This window comes from Ranitomeya imitator, chromosome 3 (assembly GCF_032444005.1).
Source record: "Ranitomeya imitator isolate aRanImi1 chromosome 3, aRanImi1.pri, whole genome shotgun sequence".
NCBI lineage: Eukaryota > Metazoa > Chordata > Amphibia > Anura > Dendrobatidae > Ranitomeya > Ranitomeya imitator.
Window position 1 is genome coordinate 113,007,502 of NC_091284.1, and position 15,818 is coordinate 113,023,319.

Consider the following 15,818-nt stretch of genomic DNA (forward strand, 5'->3'; position numbering starts at 1 on the left):
GTACAGCCAAGAAGCAACGAAGAGTGGTGGTGGTGGGAGACTCACTACTGAGAGGCACAGAAGCAGCCATCTGCAGACCGGACATAACTGCAAGAGAAGTATGCTGCCTTCCAGGTGCGATGATCAAGGATGTGACCGATAGGATACCAAAGCTCTTCAACTCCAAGGACGTCCACCCATTTCTTCTGATACATGTTGGCACCAATGACACGGCAAGGAAGGACCTACCGACAATCTGCAAAGACTTTGAAGAGTTGGGGAAGAAAGTAAAGGAACTGGATGCACAGGTAGTTTTTTCTTCTATCCTTCCAGTAGACGGGCATGGCACCAGGAGATGGAACAGGATCCTTGATGCAAACAACTGGCTAAGACGATGGTGCAGACAACAAGGATTCGGATTCCTGGACCACGGTGTGAATTACTTGTACGATGGACTCCTCGCCAGAGACGGACTACACCTCAACAAACCTGGGAAACACACATTCGCCAGAAGACTCGCTACACTCATCAGGAGGGCGTTAAACTAGAAGAAGAGGGGACGGGAAGAAAAACATTAGACTTGAACAAAGAAGATCCAGGAAAACATACTCAGAAGGGAGGTAAGAACATTTCTAAAACAATCCACAGCGAGGAGATTGGAACAAAACAAAATCCTCTAAACTGCATGCTTGCAAACGCCAGAAGCCTGACAAACAAGATGGAAGAACTAGAAGCAGAAATATCTACAGGTAACTTTGACATAGTGGGAATAACCGAGACATGGTTAGATGAAAGCTATGACTGGGCAGTTAACTTACAGGGTTACAGTCTGTTTAGAAAGGATCGTAAAAATCGGAGAGGAGGAGGGGTTTGTCTCTATGTAAAGTCTTGTCTAAAGTCCACTTTAAGGGAGGATATTAGCGAAGGAAATGAGGATGTCGAGTCCATATGGGTCGAAATTCATGGAGGGAAAAATGGTAACAAAATTCTCATTGGGGTCTGTTACAAACCCCCAAATATAACAGAAACCATGGAAAGTCTACTTCTAAAGCAGATAGATGAAGCTGCAACTCATAATGAGGTCCTGGTTATGGGGGACTTTAACTACCCGGATATTAACTGGGAAACAGAAACCTGTGAAACCCATAAAGGCAACAGGTTTCTGCTAATAACCAAGAAAAATTATCTTTCACAATTGGTGCAGAATCCAACCAGAGGAGCAGCACTTTTAGACCTAATACTATCTAATAGACCTGACAGAATAACAAATCTGCAGGTGGTCGGGCATCTAGGAAATAGCGACCACAATATTGTACAGTTTCACCTGTCTTTCACTAGGGGGACTTGTCAGGGAGTCACAAAAACACTGAACTTTAGGAAGGCAAAGTTTGACCAGCTTAGAGATGCCCTTAATCTGGTAGACTGGGACAATATCCTCAGAAATGAGAATACAGATAATAAATGGGAAATGTTTAAGAACATCCTAAATAGGCAGTGTAAGCGGTTTATACCTTGTGGGAATAAAAGGACTAGAAATAGGAAAAACCCAATGTGGCTAAACAAAGAAGTAAGACAGGCAATTAACAGTAAAAAGAAAGCATTTGCACTACTAAAGCAGGATGGCACCATTGAAGCTCTAAAAAACTATAGGGAGAAAAATACTTTATCTAAAAAACTAATTAAAGCTGCCAAAAAGGAAACAGAGAAGCACATTGCTAAGGAGAGTAAAACTAATCCCAAACTGTTCTTCAACTATATCAATAGTAAAAGAATAAAAACTGAAAATGTAGGCCCCTTAAAAAATAGTGAGGAAAGAATGGTTGTAGATGACGAGGAAAAAGCTAACATATTAAACACCTTCTTCTCCACGGTATTCACGGTGGAAAATGAAATGCTAGGTGAAATCCCAAGAAACAATGAAAACCCTATATTAAGGGTCACCAATCTAACCCAAGAAGAGGTGCGAAACCGGCTAAATAAGATTAAAATAGATAAATCTCCGGGTCCGGATGGCATACACCCACGAGTACTAAGAGAACTAAGTAATGTAATAGATAAACCATTATTTCTTATTTTTAGGGACTCTATAGCGACAGGGTCTGTTCCGCAGGATTGGCGCATAGCAAATGTGGTGCCAATATTCAAAAAGGGCTCTAAAAGTGAACCTGGAAATTATAGGCCAGTAAGTCTAACCTCTATTGTTGGTAAAATATTTGAAGGGTTTCTGAGGGATGTTATTCTGGATTATCTCAATGAGAATAACTGTTTAACTCCATATCAGCATGGGTTTATGAGAAATCGCTCCTGTCAAACCAATCTAATCAGTTTTTATGAAGAGGTAAGCTATAGGCTGGACCACGGTGAGTCATTGGACGTGGTATATCTCGATTTTTCCAAAGCGTTTGATACCGTGCCGCACAAGAGGTTGGTACACAAAATGAGAATGCTTGGTCTGGGGGAAATTGTGTGTAAATGGGTTAGTAACTGGCTTAGTGATAGAAAGCAGAGGGTGGTTATAAATGGTATAGTCTCTAACTGGGTCGCTGTGACCAGTGGGGTACCGCAGGGGTCAGTATTGGGACCTGTTCTCTTCAACATATTCATTAATGATCTGGTAGAAGGTTTACAGAGTAAAATATCGATATTTGCAGATGATACAAAACTATGTAAAGCAGTTAATACAAGAGAAGATAGTATTCTGTTACAGATGGATCTGGATAAGTTGGAAACTTGGGCTGAAAGGTGGCAGATGAGGTTTAACAATGATAAATGTAAGGTTATACACATGGGAAGAAGGAATCAATATCACCATTACACACTGAATGGGAAACCACTGGGTAAATCTGACAGGGAGAAGGACTTGGGGATCCTAGTTAATGATAAACTTACCTGGAGCAGCCAGTGCCAGGCAGCAGCTGCCAAGGCAAACAGGATCATGAGGTGCATTAAAAGAGGTCTGGATACACATGATGAGAGCATTATACTGCCTCTGTACAAATCCCTAGTTAGACCGCACATGGAGTACTGTGTCCAGTTTTGGGCACCGGTGCTCAGGAAGGATATAATGGAACTAGAGAGAGTACAAAGGAGGGCAACAAAATTAATAAAGGGGATGGGAGAACTACAATACCCAGATAGATTAGCGAAATTAGGATTATTTAGTCTAGAAAAAAGACGACTGAGGGGCGATCTAATAACCATGTATAAGTATATAAGGGGACAATACAAATATCTCGCTGAGGATCTGTTTATACCAAGGAAGGTGACGGGCACAAGGGGGCATTCTTTGCGTCTGGAGGAGAGAAGGTTTTTCCACCAACATAGAAGAGGATTCTTTACTGTTAGGGCAGTGAGAATCTGGAATTGCTTGCCTGAGGAGGTGGTGATGGCGAACTCAGTCGAGGGGTTCAAGAGAGGCCTGGATGTCTTCCTGGAGCAGAACAATATTGTATCATACAATTAGGTTCTGTAGAAGGACGTAGATCTGGGGATTTATTATGATGGAATATAGGCTGAACTGGATGGACAAATGTCTTTTTTCGGCCTTACTAACTATGTTACTATGTTACTATGTTACTATGGGAAAAAACAGGATTCTGCAGAAAAATTTGCAGGATCCTGTTTTTTCAAAAATCAACGGATTTCGACGGGAGCTAAATGACGGAAGTGTGAAAGAGGCCTTAGCTGGGTTTTCCTTTATGAAAGTCTAAGCTCAAATCAATCATCGCCCAATTAGCCTAAATGACAGTTCCTCAGTGTCCCTCCTCCCTGCTGCTGAGATCTCACACTGCTCAGGATAAGCTGCAGCTGTCCGTCAGGCTGGGTGGAAAGAGACAATACACTTGATTCATGAGCCATGTCATTCTGTAGCTGGATTTTTAAAATACACAGCCTAATATCAGGATTCTACATGCATTCTGACAAGGTATTCCAAAGTAAGTACACAATCATCGCCAGGTCTAAGGCTACTTTCACACTTGCGTTTTTTTTTAATCCATCGCAATCCGTCGTTTTGGGCAAAAAACGGATCCTGCAAATGTGCCCGCAGGATGCGTTTTTTACCCATAGACTTGTATTAGTGATGGATGGCCACACGTCGCGTCCGTCGTCAGATGGACCCGTCGTGTTTTGGCGGACCGTCGTCACAAAAAAACATTCAATGTAACTTTTTTTGTCCTTCGCGTCCGCCATTTTCTATCGCGCATGCGCGGCCGAAACTCCGCCCCCTTCTCCCCGGACTTCAGAATGGGCAGCGGATGCGTTGAAAAACTGCATCCGCTGCCCACATCGTGCACAAATTTCACAACGTGCGTCGGTACGTCGGCCCAACGCAAAGTAGCCTAAGAGCTCCATTTACTAATGTATGCTGTTTATATTGTCCAATCTGGTGACAGATGAACTTTAGAAGTGTCTACATATTGATAAAATAAGCAAACCTTGAGAGAAGTACAGGTTAAAGGGCCAAAGGTTAAGTCATGTTTGGATACACAAATAAATAACCTTGTTATTAGATGTGTGTAAACTACAGCAGAGGACGACGACTCGAGAACAGACGGACGGGAGAACTTTCCTTTAGAGATGAATATTCCAGCCAGAAAAGAGACAAACCACATGAGGAAGAGGACACCTGATTTAATACATAGAATAATGGCCCTACTCATTTCTAAAGTTTTCCACTGTCTACACAATGTCCCCCTCCCCCCATCTCTTCCTCTTGTCAATAATCGAGCAACAGACAGTATAAGCCAATTCACAGAAAGTGCCAGAATGAGCAGAGAAGAAAAGGGGCAATGCACCAGCCTGAACACCCACTATGGACAATTGAAGGAAGGATTGATAGTCGCCTGTGACCGTGCACCGTGTACACAGTGTAGGAGACGGGTTGTGGTGTGAATGGGTTAGTAACTGGCTTAGTGATAGAAAGCAGAGGGTGGTTATAAATGGTATAGTCTCTAACTGGGTCGCTGTGACCAGTGGGGTACCGCAGGGGTCAGTATTGGGACCTGTTCTCTTCAACATATTCATTAATGATCTGGTAGAAGGTTTACACAGTAAAATATCGATATTTGCAGATGATACAAAACTATGTAAAGCAGTTAATACAAGACAAGATAGTATTCTGCTACAGATGGATCTGGATAAGTTGGAAACTTGGGCTGAAAGATGGCAGATGAGGTTTAACAATGATAAATGTAAGGTTATACACATGGGAAGAAGGAATCAATATCACCATTACACACTGAATGGGAAACCACTGGGTAAATCTGACAGGGAGAAGGACTTGGGGATCCTAGTTAATGATAAACTTACCTGGAGCAGCCAGTGCCAGGCAGCAGCTGCCAAGGCAAACAGGATCATGGGGTGCATTAAAAAAGAGGTCTGGATACACATGATGAGAGCATTATACTGCCTCTGTACAAATCCCTAGTTAGACCGCACATGGAGTACTGTGTCCAGTTTTGGGCACCGGTGCTCAGGAAGGATAGAATGGAACTAGAGAGAGTACAAAGGAGGGCAACAAAATTAATAAAGGGGATGGGAGAACTACAATACCTAGAAAAAAGATGACTGAGGGACGATCTAATAACCACGTATAAGTATATAAGGGAACAATACAAATATCTCGCTGAGGATCTGTTTATACCAAGGAAGGTGACGGGCACAAGGGGGAATTCTTTGCGTCTGGAGGAGAGAAGGTTTTTCCACCAACATAGAAGAGGATTCTTTACTGTTAGGGCAGTGAGAATCTGGAATTGCTTGCCTGAGGAGGTGGTGATGGCGAACTCAGTCGAGGGGTTCAAGAGAGGCCTGGATGTCTTTCTGGAGCAGAACAATATTGTATCATACAATTATTAGGTTCTGTAGAAGGACGTAGATACGGGGATTTATTATGATGGAATATAGGCTGAACTGGATGGACAAATGTCTTTTTTCGGCCTTACTAACTATGTTATGTTACTATGAATGGATAGATCGATCCTATCTAGTCTGGCCCTCATATCTTTCATGACGTTGTTTGTCTCCTCAGCAATACTATATCTCTCATACAAGAGCCACAGAATAAGGTGGAGCCCAGACTCATTGCTGCAAACACTGAAGATAATTATATTCTTTTTCCCAGTCCCAATGCAAACTTTGCAGATTTTAATCTGAATTTTGCCGATGCATCATGGAAGCCCTGCTGTGGGTTTTTTTTAACCCCCTTTAATACAAGTTTCAAATTTCATTAGAAGCCAAAGCAAACGCTAAAGGACACTTGACTTCTACATTATTTGCCCAAGGCATTCCAAGAGGTACCTGATAAAAGGCCTCACTGAGAAGATAAACACTTAGCACACTGGCACTGAATATGGAGAGATCTGATCGGGGTTGTCCATTTCAATTTCATTCAATTTGTTTTTCTTTTTTATGCTAAAGGAAGACAGCTGTAGTTGCCCACCGACTTGCTGTAGGTTCCTCTGGTCTTTGTTAATATGGCGGCACCAGTGACTTGTTGAGAACATGTGACAACTGCAGTCAATCACTAGGGGGGCCCAGCAGAGATCTCAATGTAGATGGTGCTGTACCGCTAAGCCTAGTGATTGGCTGCAGCAGGCACATGTTAATATTTGACCACTGCAGCCACATCCATAAAGAAGGACCTAAGACAGCAATGACAATTGGGAGGTACAACCGTCTTATTTTTAAAGCATAGGAAACCAATAAATTAAAAAATAATGATTGACAGCTCCTTTATCTGGAAAGAACAATTAAAATCACAGTTAAAGAGTAAATGACCCTTTAACAGAAATCCTATAAAATGAGCTTCTAATTACTTTCACAAATACTATTCAATTTATCTGGTGGGTCACAAAACTAGAGATCCGTGGGATATAAAGTCCCATGGATTCCAGTACCACCTTCATGCTGATGACACTCAGATCTACCTTTCTGGACCAGACGTCACCTCTGCTGTCCAGAATCCCGGAGTGTCTATCAGCCATATCCTCCTCTCGCTTCCTCAAACTCAATGTGGACAAATCTGAACTCATCATCTTTCCTCCATCTCATAGATCTTCCTTACCTGACCTATCGATCACTATTAACGACATCACGCTTTCCCCCGTACCGGAAGTCCGCTGCCTCGGAGTAACCCTTGACTCTCCCCTGTCCTTCAAACCGCACATCCAAGCTCTTTCCACCTCCTGTCGCCTCCAGTTCAAAAATATCTCCAGAATCCGTCCTTTCCTCAACCGTCAATCTACTAAAATACTTGTGCATGCCCTAATCATCTCCTGCAACATTCTTTTCTGTGTCCTCCCTGCTAACACCCTTGCACCTCTCCAGTCCATCCTTAACTCTGCTGCCCGACTAATTCATCTCTCTCCTCGCTACTCCTCCGCTTTCCCCCCTCTGCAAATCTCTTCACTGGCTCCCATTCCCCCATCGTATCCAGTTCAAATTAGTAATACTGACCTACAAAGCCATCCATAACCTGTCTCCTCCATATATCTCTGAACTAATCTCCTGATATCTTCACTCACGTAATCTCCGGTCCTCCCAAGACCTCCTTCTCTCCTCCACACTTATTCGCTCCTCACCCAACCGCCTCCAAGACTTCTCCAGAATATCCCCTATCCTCTGGAATTTTCTGCCCCAACACGTCCGACTATCAACCACATTCGGATCCTTCAGACGGAACCTGAAAACCCACCTCTTCAGGAAAGTCTACAGCCTGCACTGACCCCGCTGCCTCCTCACCACTACAGAAGCTACCGCCTCACCAACACCAGTGCTCCTACAACCCTCAACCTATTGTCTCCATCCCCACCATCCTGTAGAATGTAAGCCCGCAAGGGCAGAGTCCTCACCCCTCTGTATCAGTCCGTCATAATAATAATAATAATAATAATAATAATAATAATTATACGTTTTTATAGCGCCATTTATTCCATGGCGCTTTACATGTGAATACGGGCAAATATAGACAAATACATTAAACATGAGCAGATAACAAGGCACACGAGTACATAAGGAGGGAGGACCCTGCCCGCGAGGGCTCACAGTCTGCAGGGGGTGGGTGAGGATACACTAGGAGAGGGAAGAGCTGGCTGTGCGGCTTTTCAGTAGGTTGAGGATCACTGCAGGCTGTAGGCTTGTCGGAAGAGATGAGTCTTCAGGTTCTTTTTGAAGGTTTCTATGGTAGGCGCAAGTCTGATGTGTTGGGGTAGAGAGTTCCAGAGTATGGGGGAAGCACGGGAGAAGTCTTGGATGCGGTTATGGGAAGAAGAGATGAGAGGGGAGTAGAGAAGGAGGTCTTGGGAGGATCGGAGGTCGCGTGTAGGTAGGTACCGGGAGACCATGTCACAGATGTATGGAGGAGACAGGTTGTGGATGGCTTTGTATGTCAGTGTGAGGGTTTTGAACTGGAGTCTCTGGGCGATAGGAAGCCAGTGAAGGGCTTGACACAGGGGAGAGGCTGGGGAATAGCGGGGGGACAGGTGGATTAGTCGGGCAGCAGAGTGTAGGATGGATTGGAGTGGTGCCAGAGTGCTAGAGGGGAGTCCAGAGAGTAGGAGGTTGCAGTAGTCGAGGCGGGAGATGATAAGGGCATGCACTAGTGTTTTTGCAGTGTTGCGGTCAAGGAAAGCACGGATCCGGGAAATATTTTTGAGTTTGAGACGACAGGAGGAGGCAAGGGCTTGGATATGTGGCTTGAAAGAGAGGGCAGAGTCGAGGATCACCCCGAGGCACCGGGCGTGTGGGACTGGGGATAGTGAGCAGCCATTGACATTGATGGATAGGTCTGGTGGAGGGGTAGAGTGAGATGGGGGAAAGATGATGAATTCTGTTTTGTCCATGTTCAGTTGTAGAAAGCGAGCAGAAAAGAAGGCTGAAATGGCAGACAGACAGTGCGGGATTTTGGTAAGCAAGGAGGAGAGGTCAGGTCCGGAGAGGTAGATCTGCGTGTCGTCAGCGTAGAGATGGTACTGCATACCGTGGGATTCTATGAGCTGTCCCAGGCCGAAAGTGTAGATGGAGAAGAGTAGGGGTCCTAGAACAGAGCCTTGAGGAACACCGACTGACAAGGGGCGAAGTGAGGAGGTGGTGTGGGGGAGGGAGACACTGAATGTTCGGTCTGTCAGATATGACGAGATCCAGGAAAGGGCCAAGTCTGTGATGCCAAGGGATGAGAGGATTTGTAGCAAAAGGGAGTGGTCTACAGTGTCAAAGGCAGAAGACAAGTCCAGGAGAAGGAGGACAGAGTAGTGTCGCTTGCTCCTGGCAGTTAGTAGGTCATTGGTGACTTTAGTTAGGGCAGTTTCAGTTGAGTGATGGGAACGGAAGCCTGATTGTAACCGATCAAAGAGGGAGCAGGAGGAGAAGTGGGAGGACAGTTCAAGATGGACGTGTTGCTCCAGCAATTTGGAGGCATAAGGGAGAAGAGATATTGGGCGATAGCTAGACACAGAGGATGGGTCGAGGGAGGGCTTTTTGAGGATGGGTGTGATCTTGGCATGCTTGAAGGATGAGGGAAAGACACCTGTTGTGAGTGAGGTTGAAGAGGTCATTGTTAGTTTGCTTAATGTAAGTGATATCTGTAATTTGTATGTAACCCCTTCTCATGTATAGCACCATAGAATCAATGGTGCTATATAAATAATGTTATAGTGAGCGTGGGGGCAGAATCAGCTTGTACTTTACTGGACTTCCAAACATCGGCAATGCTTCTTTGACCAGACATCTGCCGATGGCGAAGAGTTGGGCTCGCCACTACATACCTTAGATTGTAAGCCGATACACAATAATATCCTCTTCATATGGACACCTTTATTATAAGAGCAAGTAAGTGAGAAAAATTCTACAATAACAATGTCACGTTGAAAGGAAAGTCAAGAAAAGCTGAGAAATCACACAGCTGAAACACAGTCTGGAACAGGTTACCAATCCAGATCTCTGAGACTCATCTGAACCACAATGAGAGCCAAATGGAGGAGACATGAAACACACAGGCATTTTCATAGAAATAGTCAGGCTGCCAAAATGACTCAGAAAATTACAAAATGTCAAACAGACGTCCAAAGGGTTGCAGGTGTATAACAAGGCACAGCAGAGGATTCATGGGTGAAAAGCACCAGATACCGAAGAGTTACATCAATGCTGGTCTAAAAATGCAAATCACGCGAGGATGTTAAAGCAATGTGTCTCTGAGATCACCAATTATATAATGTATGTAACAATCACTGCTAAAATGTGACAACCATGGGGCAGGTGGGCACTTACAAGGGGATCAGACACCAAATTTCAGAATTAAAGCTGCGTACATGTAAGGCTATGTGCACACGTTGCGGATTTTGCTGCGGATCTGCAGCTGCGGGTCCTCAGCAGTTTTCCATGAGTTTACAGTACCATGTAAACCTATGGAAAACAGAAACCGCTGTGCCCATGCTGCAGAAAAAAACGCATGGAAATGCTGTGGTTTACATTCCGCAGCATGTCACTTCTTTGTGCGGATTCCACAGCGGTTTACACCTGCTCCACTATAGGAATCCGCAGGTGTAAAACCGCAGGTGGAATCCGCACAAAAACCACATAAAATTCACGGTAAATCCGCAGATAAAACGCAGTGCCTTTTACCTGCGGCTTTCTCAAATCCGCTGCGGAAAAATCTGCAGACCTCAAGAATACGTGTGCACGTAACCAAATAGGTACCTTACACCTGATGTACTTACTTTGAAAATCTAGGTCAGGACAGCTGTATAATTTAGATACCAAGAGGAGGAGTCCAGCTACAAATAGACACAAATGCTCATTTTAAATATCTGGATTTTATAGCCATTCTGACATGGAATTTCAAAGTAAGTATACCAGTCTCATCTGGTCTGAGATCTATTTAATAACAAATACCATTTTATTTTGAAATCTGGTGACAGATCTGCTTTATAACAGCTAATATAATACAATCTGTTACATTTTGGACATTACTTCATGGTGTTTAAAAGTCCTTGTCAGCTCTCCTGACATGTCCGTTTTAGTAATCACTAGCAATTGCCATAATACTGAAAACATTTTTTGTTTTGTTTTACAGAACGCTGTTTTGTGCAGTCCCTCCATTATTCCTCTTGGAAATGTCTGAATAAATTGACAGTCATTATCCACAAGGGGAGTCTCTGTGCAATCAATCCCTTCTCAATCTGCGCAGGGATATAGCCATGTGACAAGGAGCATAACTGGATCAACTCTGGTAGTTTCACACAAATTTCCAGGAGGAATAACAGAGCAACCACATAACAGGGGCAATGGAGTGATCTGATAAAACACACATGTCCAGAGAGGTGACAAGTCTTAGAAGCCAGTCCGTGTGATCAATACCGACCCAACCACAATGAGCAACCCAGACTGAACACTCAAAATCCTGATCTGTTCTATTACCTTGTTGCATTGGAGCTGACATCAGTAATTGTGGGGGGAGATGATCTACGGGACCTCATCCAGTTGTGAGAACAATAATAAGATAAATCCAGATTATCCAGATAAAAAGGACATGTGCATCAGTTCTGGAGACCCTCGGTGGTACAAAGCACGACTTGACTCCCCATCCACAATGAGGGTGCCACATTATGTCAAATGGAGAACAATGTCACTCCTTATTAATAGGCCATTAGCCTGGCCGCCTCCGTCACATCACGAGTTCTTATAAGTAACGAGGCTTCTACTCTACATGTGAGATCTACGAGTCCCAATATACAGCCCTAAAGGAGCACTACACCCAACACCTGAGCCGCCAATATCCTCATACATATGTATGGACACATTTCTGGAAATCCTCAGATAAAGCAGTGAACAGGAGACAGGGAGGTCCTAAATGGTCATGGGTGGGCTTTGATGGGAGATATGGTAGATCCAGTACAAGGTGCGAGGTCTCGGCTTACAGACGTCTCAGTTACACGTCAGCAGATGATTTATTCCTCCAGCAAGTGCAGCTGCAGATTTTGTGATGGACAATCCACAGCATAATACAAGAGCAGCAAAGCAGATGAGATATTAACAAATGTCACCCACTTGCGGCGTAGATTCTCCATATGGACATTGACCTGCGATGCGGAGAGTCACCATAGATTTCACCCATTTCAATTTAGAGGGGTGAAGTCCGCATGTTACACACAAGGATTAGATTGCAGATTTGCTGACAGTAAATACCCCCTTGTGCCCTTCTTAAAGTTTTTGGGGGATTAACAAAAATTTGGCTAAAGCCAATAAATGCCAAAGAACAAAATAACCATTACATATAAGAATCTCCAGCACTCCAGCACCACTCCTCCGATGCACCCCACCAGTCTCTGGCTGTCTACCCATGTGACCGCTGCAGCCACTTACTGGATTTGTGCCATCCACCTCAACATCACTGATTGGCAGCAGTGGTCACATGAGTAGGTGGCAGGGAGAACCGGTGTTGGTTTCATGGTTGGCTTAGGCTACGTTCACATTAGCGTCGTCGACGCATGCGTCATGCACCCCTATCTTTAACATGGGGGGGGGGGGCGCATGGACATGCGCAGGTATGCGTTGTATTGCTTTTTTTGACGCATGCGTCATATTGACGCACAGACAGGGCGCAGAGGACGCTACTTGTAGCGTTTCCCCTGCGCCGAAATTCCTGCTCTGTGCGATCCTATGACAACGCATGCGTCGCAAAACTCTACGTCGTGTATTTGCGTTGTTGGTTGCATTGCGTCGCCGACGCTGCGCCCAACGACGCAAATGTGAATGTAGCCTTATCTTATGGCATTTATTACGTTTGGGCAAATTTCTGTTTCTCTGGAAAACTCACTTATTATAAACCTCCACATAACGGTCAGCCTCTCCCCAAACTGAAACGGCTGATAACACAGAACAATACCTCACCTTTAAACAAGTAGAAGAAAACTTTTTTTTCTCGCTTAAGAAGGCAAACACTGTAAACACAGATGTGCTTGAAATACAGAATGTGAACACCGTGACACAGGGGTGGGGGGATAATTACGTCTTGCCAAAATAATACCAGTCTGTAATAATAAATCTGTTTCAGCATGGATGTGAGGAACCTTCAAAATTTAATAACTGCAATTACCCACAAAAAGAAAAAATATATATGTCATCCAGATACAAAGAAACAGAACAGGGCACCATGTCTCCAACGAGGAGCGGCGGCTTCAGAATGATCGTCAAGAGAACAGAGGAAAACCGGGACACAAGTGACAACATGGACAGGACAAGCCACCCATGAACAGACAGGACACAAACCCATCAGAGCACGGTCCATACACGGTCATTATGTTATCACATTATTATCATGTTCACCCTAAAAGTTTCCAATAACACGAAGCATCTGCCAAGGAGAGAAATGAAGCTGGCAGCAGATGAGAGACTACGGTGATCAAACGAGAGATGCCGATCAACTCCTATCCAGCCAATTATTACGGGACGCTCATCAGAAAAGCTTTAAAAGTTTTATTGATGGTCGACCATGAAAGTGACAAGCAACCGGCAGAAAGTTATAGATGGTAAATCACTGAGGACCATCGGGAATCATGGCTATTGTCTGCACTGTTCTACCACAGAACCCCTAAAATAAAATATTGGAGAGTTCTTCAGTTTCATCCTTTACTTTCATCTAAAATTTAGAAAGAACCTTCAGAAGCCGACACCCAAGTCATCCAGCATTTATAGGAACACTAAACCTAAAAATGAAAGCCACAGTAGATACTCTTACCCTCACAGGTTGTAAAGCCGTAGGCTTGTCTGCTTACACCTGAAACAGTCTTGTATGAACCCTGGTTAAAGGGATTGTTCCGGGGTGCTCGTTTTTGACATCGGATGTGGACAGACATCACAAAATACATGCAAGGAGCTGGCACGGACATCATCTCTCCACTCCTGATGTTTGATTGTGGAGTAACTTCTGCACAGAAACCCTTTACTCTGTTGCCAACTGTCCCATTTCCAAATGGAGGGCAGCTGACGGACTGGGCCTAGAAAAGGGGCGGACAGAGGGTGACAAGTCTGACCTCGTGACACAAGATTCCTCTATATTTGTCAACAGACAAAATAGGAAAGAAAAGGAGGAAACCAAGGGAGAAATTGCTGCAATTTTTTTTTTTTTAAGATTGTTTTTCTTCATTTTTTACATTTAGTGTTCCTTCAAGCTTAGATTTTGCAATGTTAATATATTCTAAACCACTATCGGGCTCTAGATTACCGACATTGGCCGGCGGTGCCCTGCAAGGGGTGACAAAGTCCGAAGAGAGTTTGCATCACTTACCAAACTACACCGAAAGCTCCGTAGCCAATGGGTCGATCGGGTTCAATATCCAGTTGTTGAGCGTGATGAGCGTGCTGATGATGATGAGCCTTCACTGCCGCTGCCTGTACCTGGGCAGGTGCCACCGCCGCTGCTGGTCCAGGGGCTTGTCCCGGAGCAGGAGATGGGAAGTATGGCTGAGCCTGGCCAGGGTTAAGCATGGCAGCAGCCGCTGCTGCGGCCGCAGCTGCTGCAGCAGCGGAGGATGAAGAGGAAGCAGAGGAAGAAGCCACATGTTGCTGCACAGGATGCACAGCAGCAGCCGACCCTGGGTGCAGATGATGCTGGGGGTGAAGATGATGGTGATGATGTAAGTGAGGAGGGGGCAAGTGGGCCAGGTGGTGGTGGTGATGGTGGTGGTGGCCCCCAGCCGCTGCTGACGTACCCCCATTGTACGCCGCCATCATTTTTGCATTGGCTGGGGTACTACAAAGAGACATTCACAGAAATGCCCTTGGATGGTTCTTGCTGACAGCTGGACCCGTCACTGGGCCATACAGACGAGATCACCAGGACTGTGACAACCAAGAAAGATATTTCATCCTAGACCAAACCGGCACCTGTCACCGCAACCGAAGTCACCCACAAAGACCCCACGATCAGCTCGTAGCGGGCACCCACCCCCCACCCCCCCAAAGACTGTGGCTCCTCACTAAATACTAAAACTCCATAGTTCTCCTGTCACTTGGGGTGCACGGACGTCTCCCTCCAGCCTGCGGCTACCAGGAGCAGCAAACTACAGCAATTAGGAAGTAAATGACAGGCCGGCCCTTCCATCCCACATCCTCCTGTAGCCTGGCAGAGGGACCCGAGTGCGTGCAGCCCACCCCCTGGTGCACACATATAGGTGCCAGCTGCTACACCCGCACCATGGAGCGGCACAGGGCAGCAGGCAGGGACCGCCGCTCAGGCCACAGCCGCCCCGACTACAGGCAGGTAAGACCGGGGCAAGGTGAGCGCCGCGGGAGGGGCTGGGGCAGCACACACAAATGGAGGCTACACCGGCCACACCATCCCTGTCAGTCACACACAGACGGTTCCCGGATGCTCTTCTCCCAGGATGGCGCCAATATCACCACACAGGCGGGGGACAACGACGACCGGCACCGAGGTCGCGGAGAGAACAATCCACAGGGCTCTAATCCGCCACAGTCCGACCAGTCACAGCAAGCACAGACTGCTAGACGCGGGCAGCCCCAGCAGCAGCCACCTGACGCCGCGTCTGACTGGCAGCGACGGCAACCAATCACAGCAGCCGATTCATTGACGGCCAACCAATGCATAGGGGAAGTCGGTACAAAGTGGGCGGGACGGCAGTGGAAGCGAAAGAAAGGAGGAGATAAGAAATGAACCAATAGGAAAGGAGACGAGGGCTGATTCCTTGTGACGGATGGGAAGAGTAGCCAATAAACTATTAGATTCGGCAGACGTGGACACGCCCTCAATGACCCGTGTGGAAGAGGTAACGCGTTTAACCCTTTCGTGCTCCGAGGTGACTGTCAGGACACTGCAGCTCTTA

The 15,818-nt window shown here is 45.6% G+C and overlaps 1 protein-coding gene across 1 annotated transcript in view; it reads right to left on the minus strand.

Moving 5' to 3' along the window:
* The window catches only part of NLK (nemo like kinase), a 203,239-nt gene extending 187,732 nt beyond the window's left edge, over positions 1 to 15,507 (minus strand). Inside the window, exon 1 of the mRNA XM_069761294.1 lies at positions 14,261 to 15,507. Coding sequence (XP_069617395.1) covers positions 14,261 to 14,739 — 479 coding nt within the window. The 5' untranslated portion in view covers positions 14,740 to 15,507. The remainder of the gene's footprint in view (positions 1 to 14,260) is intronic.
* Positions 15,508 to 15,818: the final 311 nt, after the last annotated feature.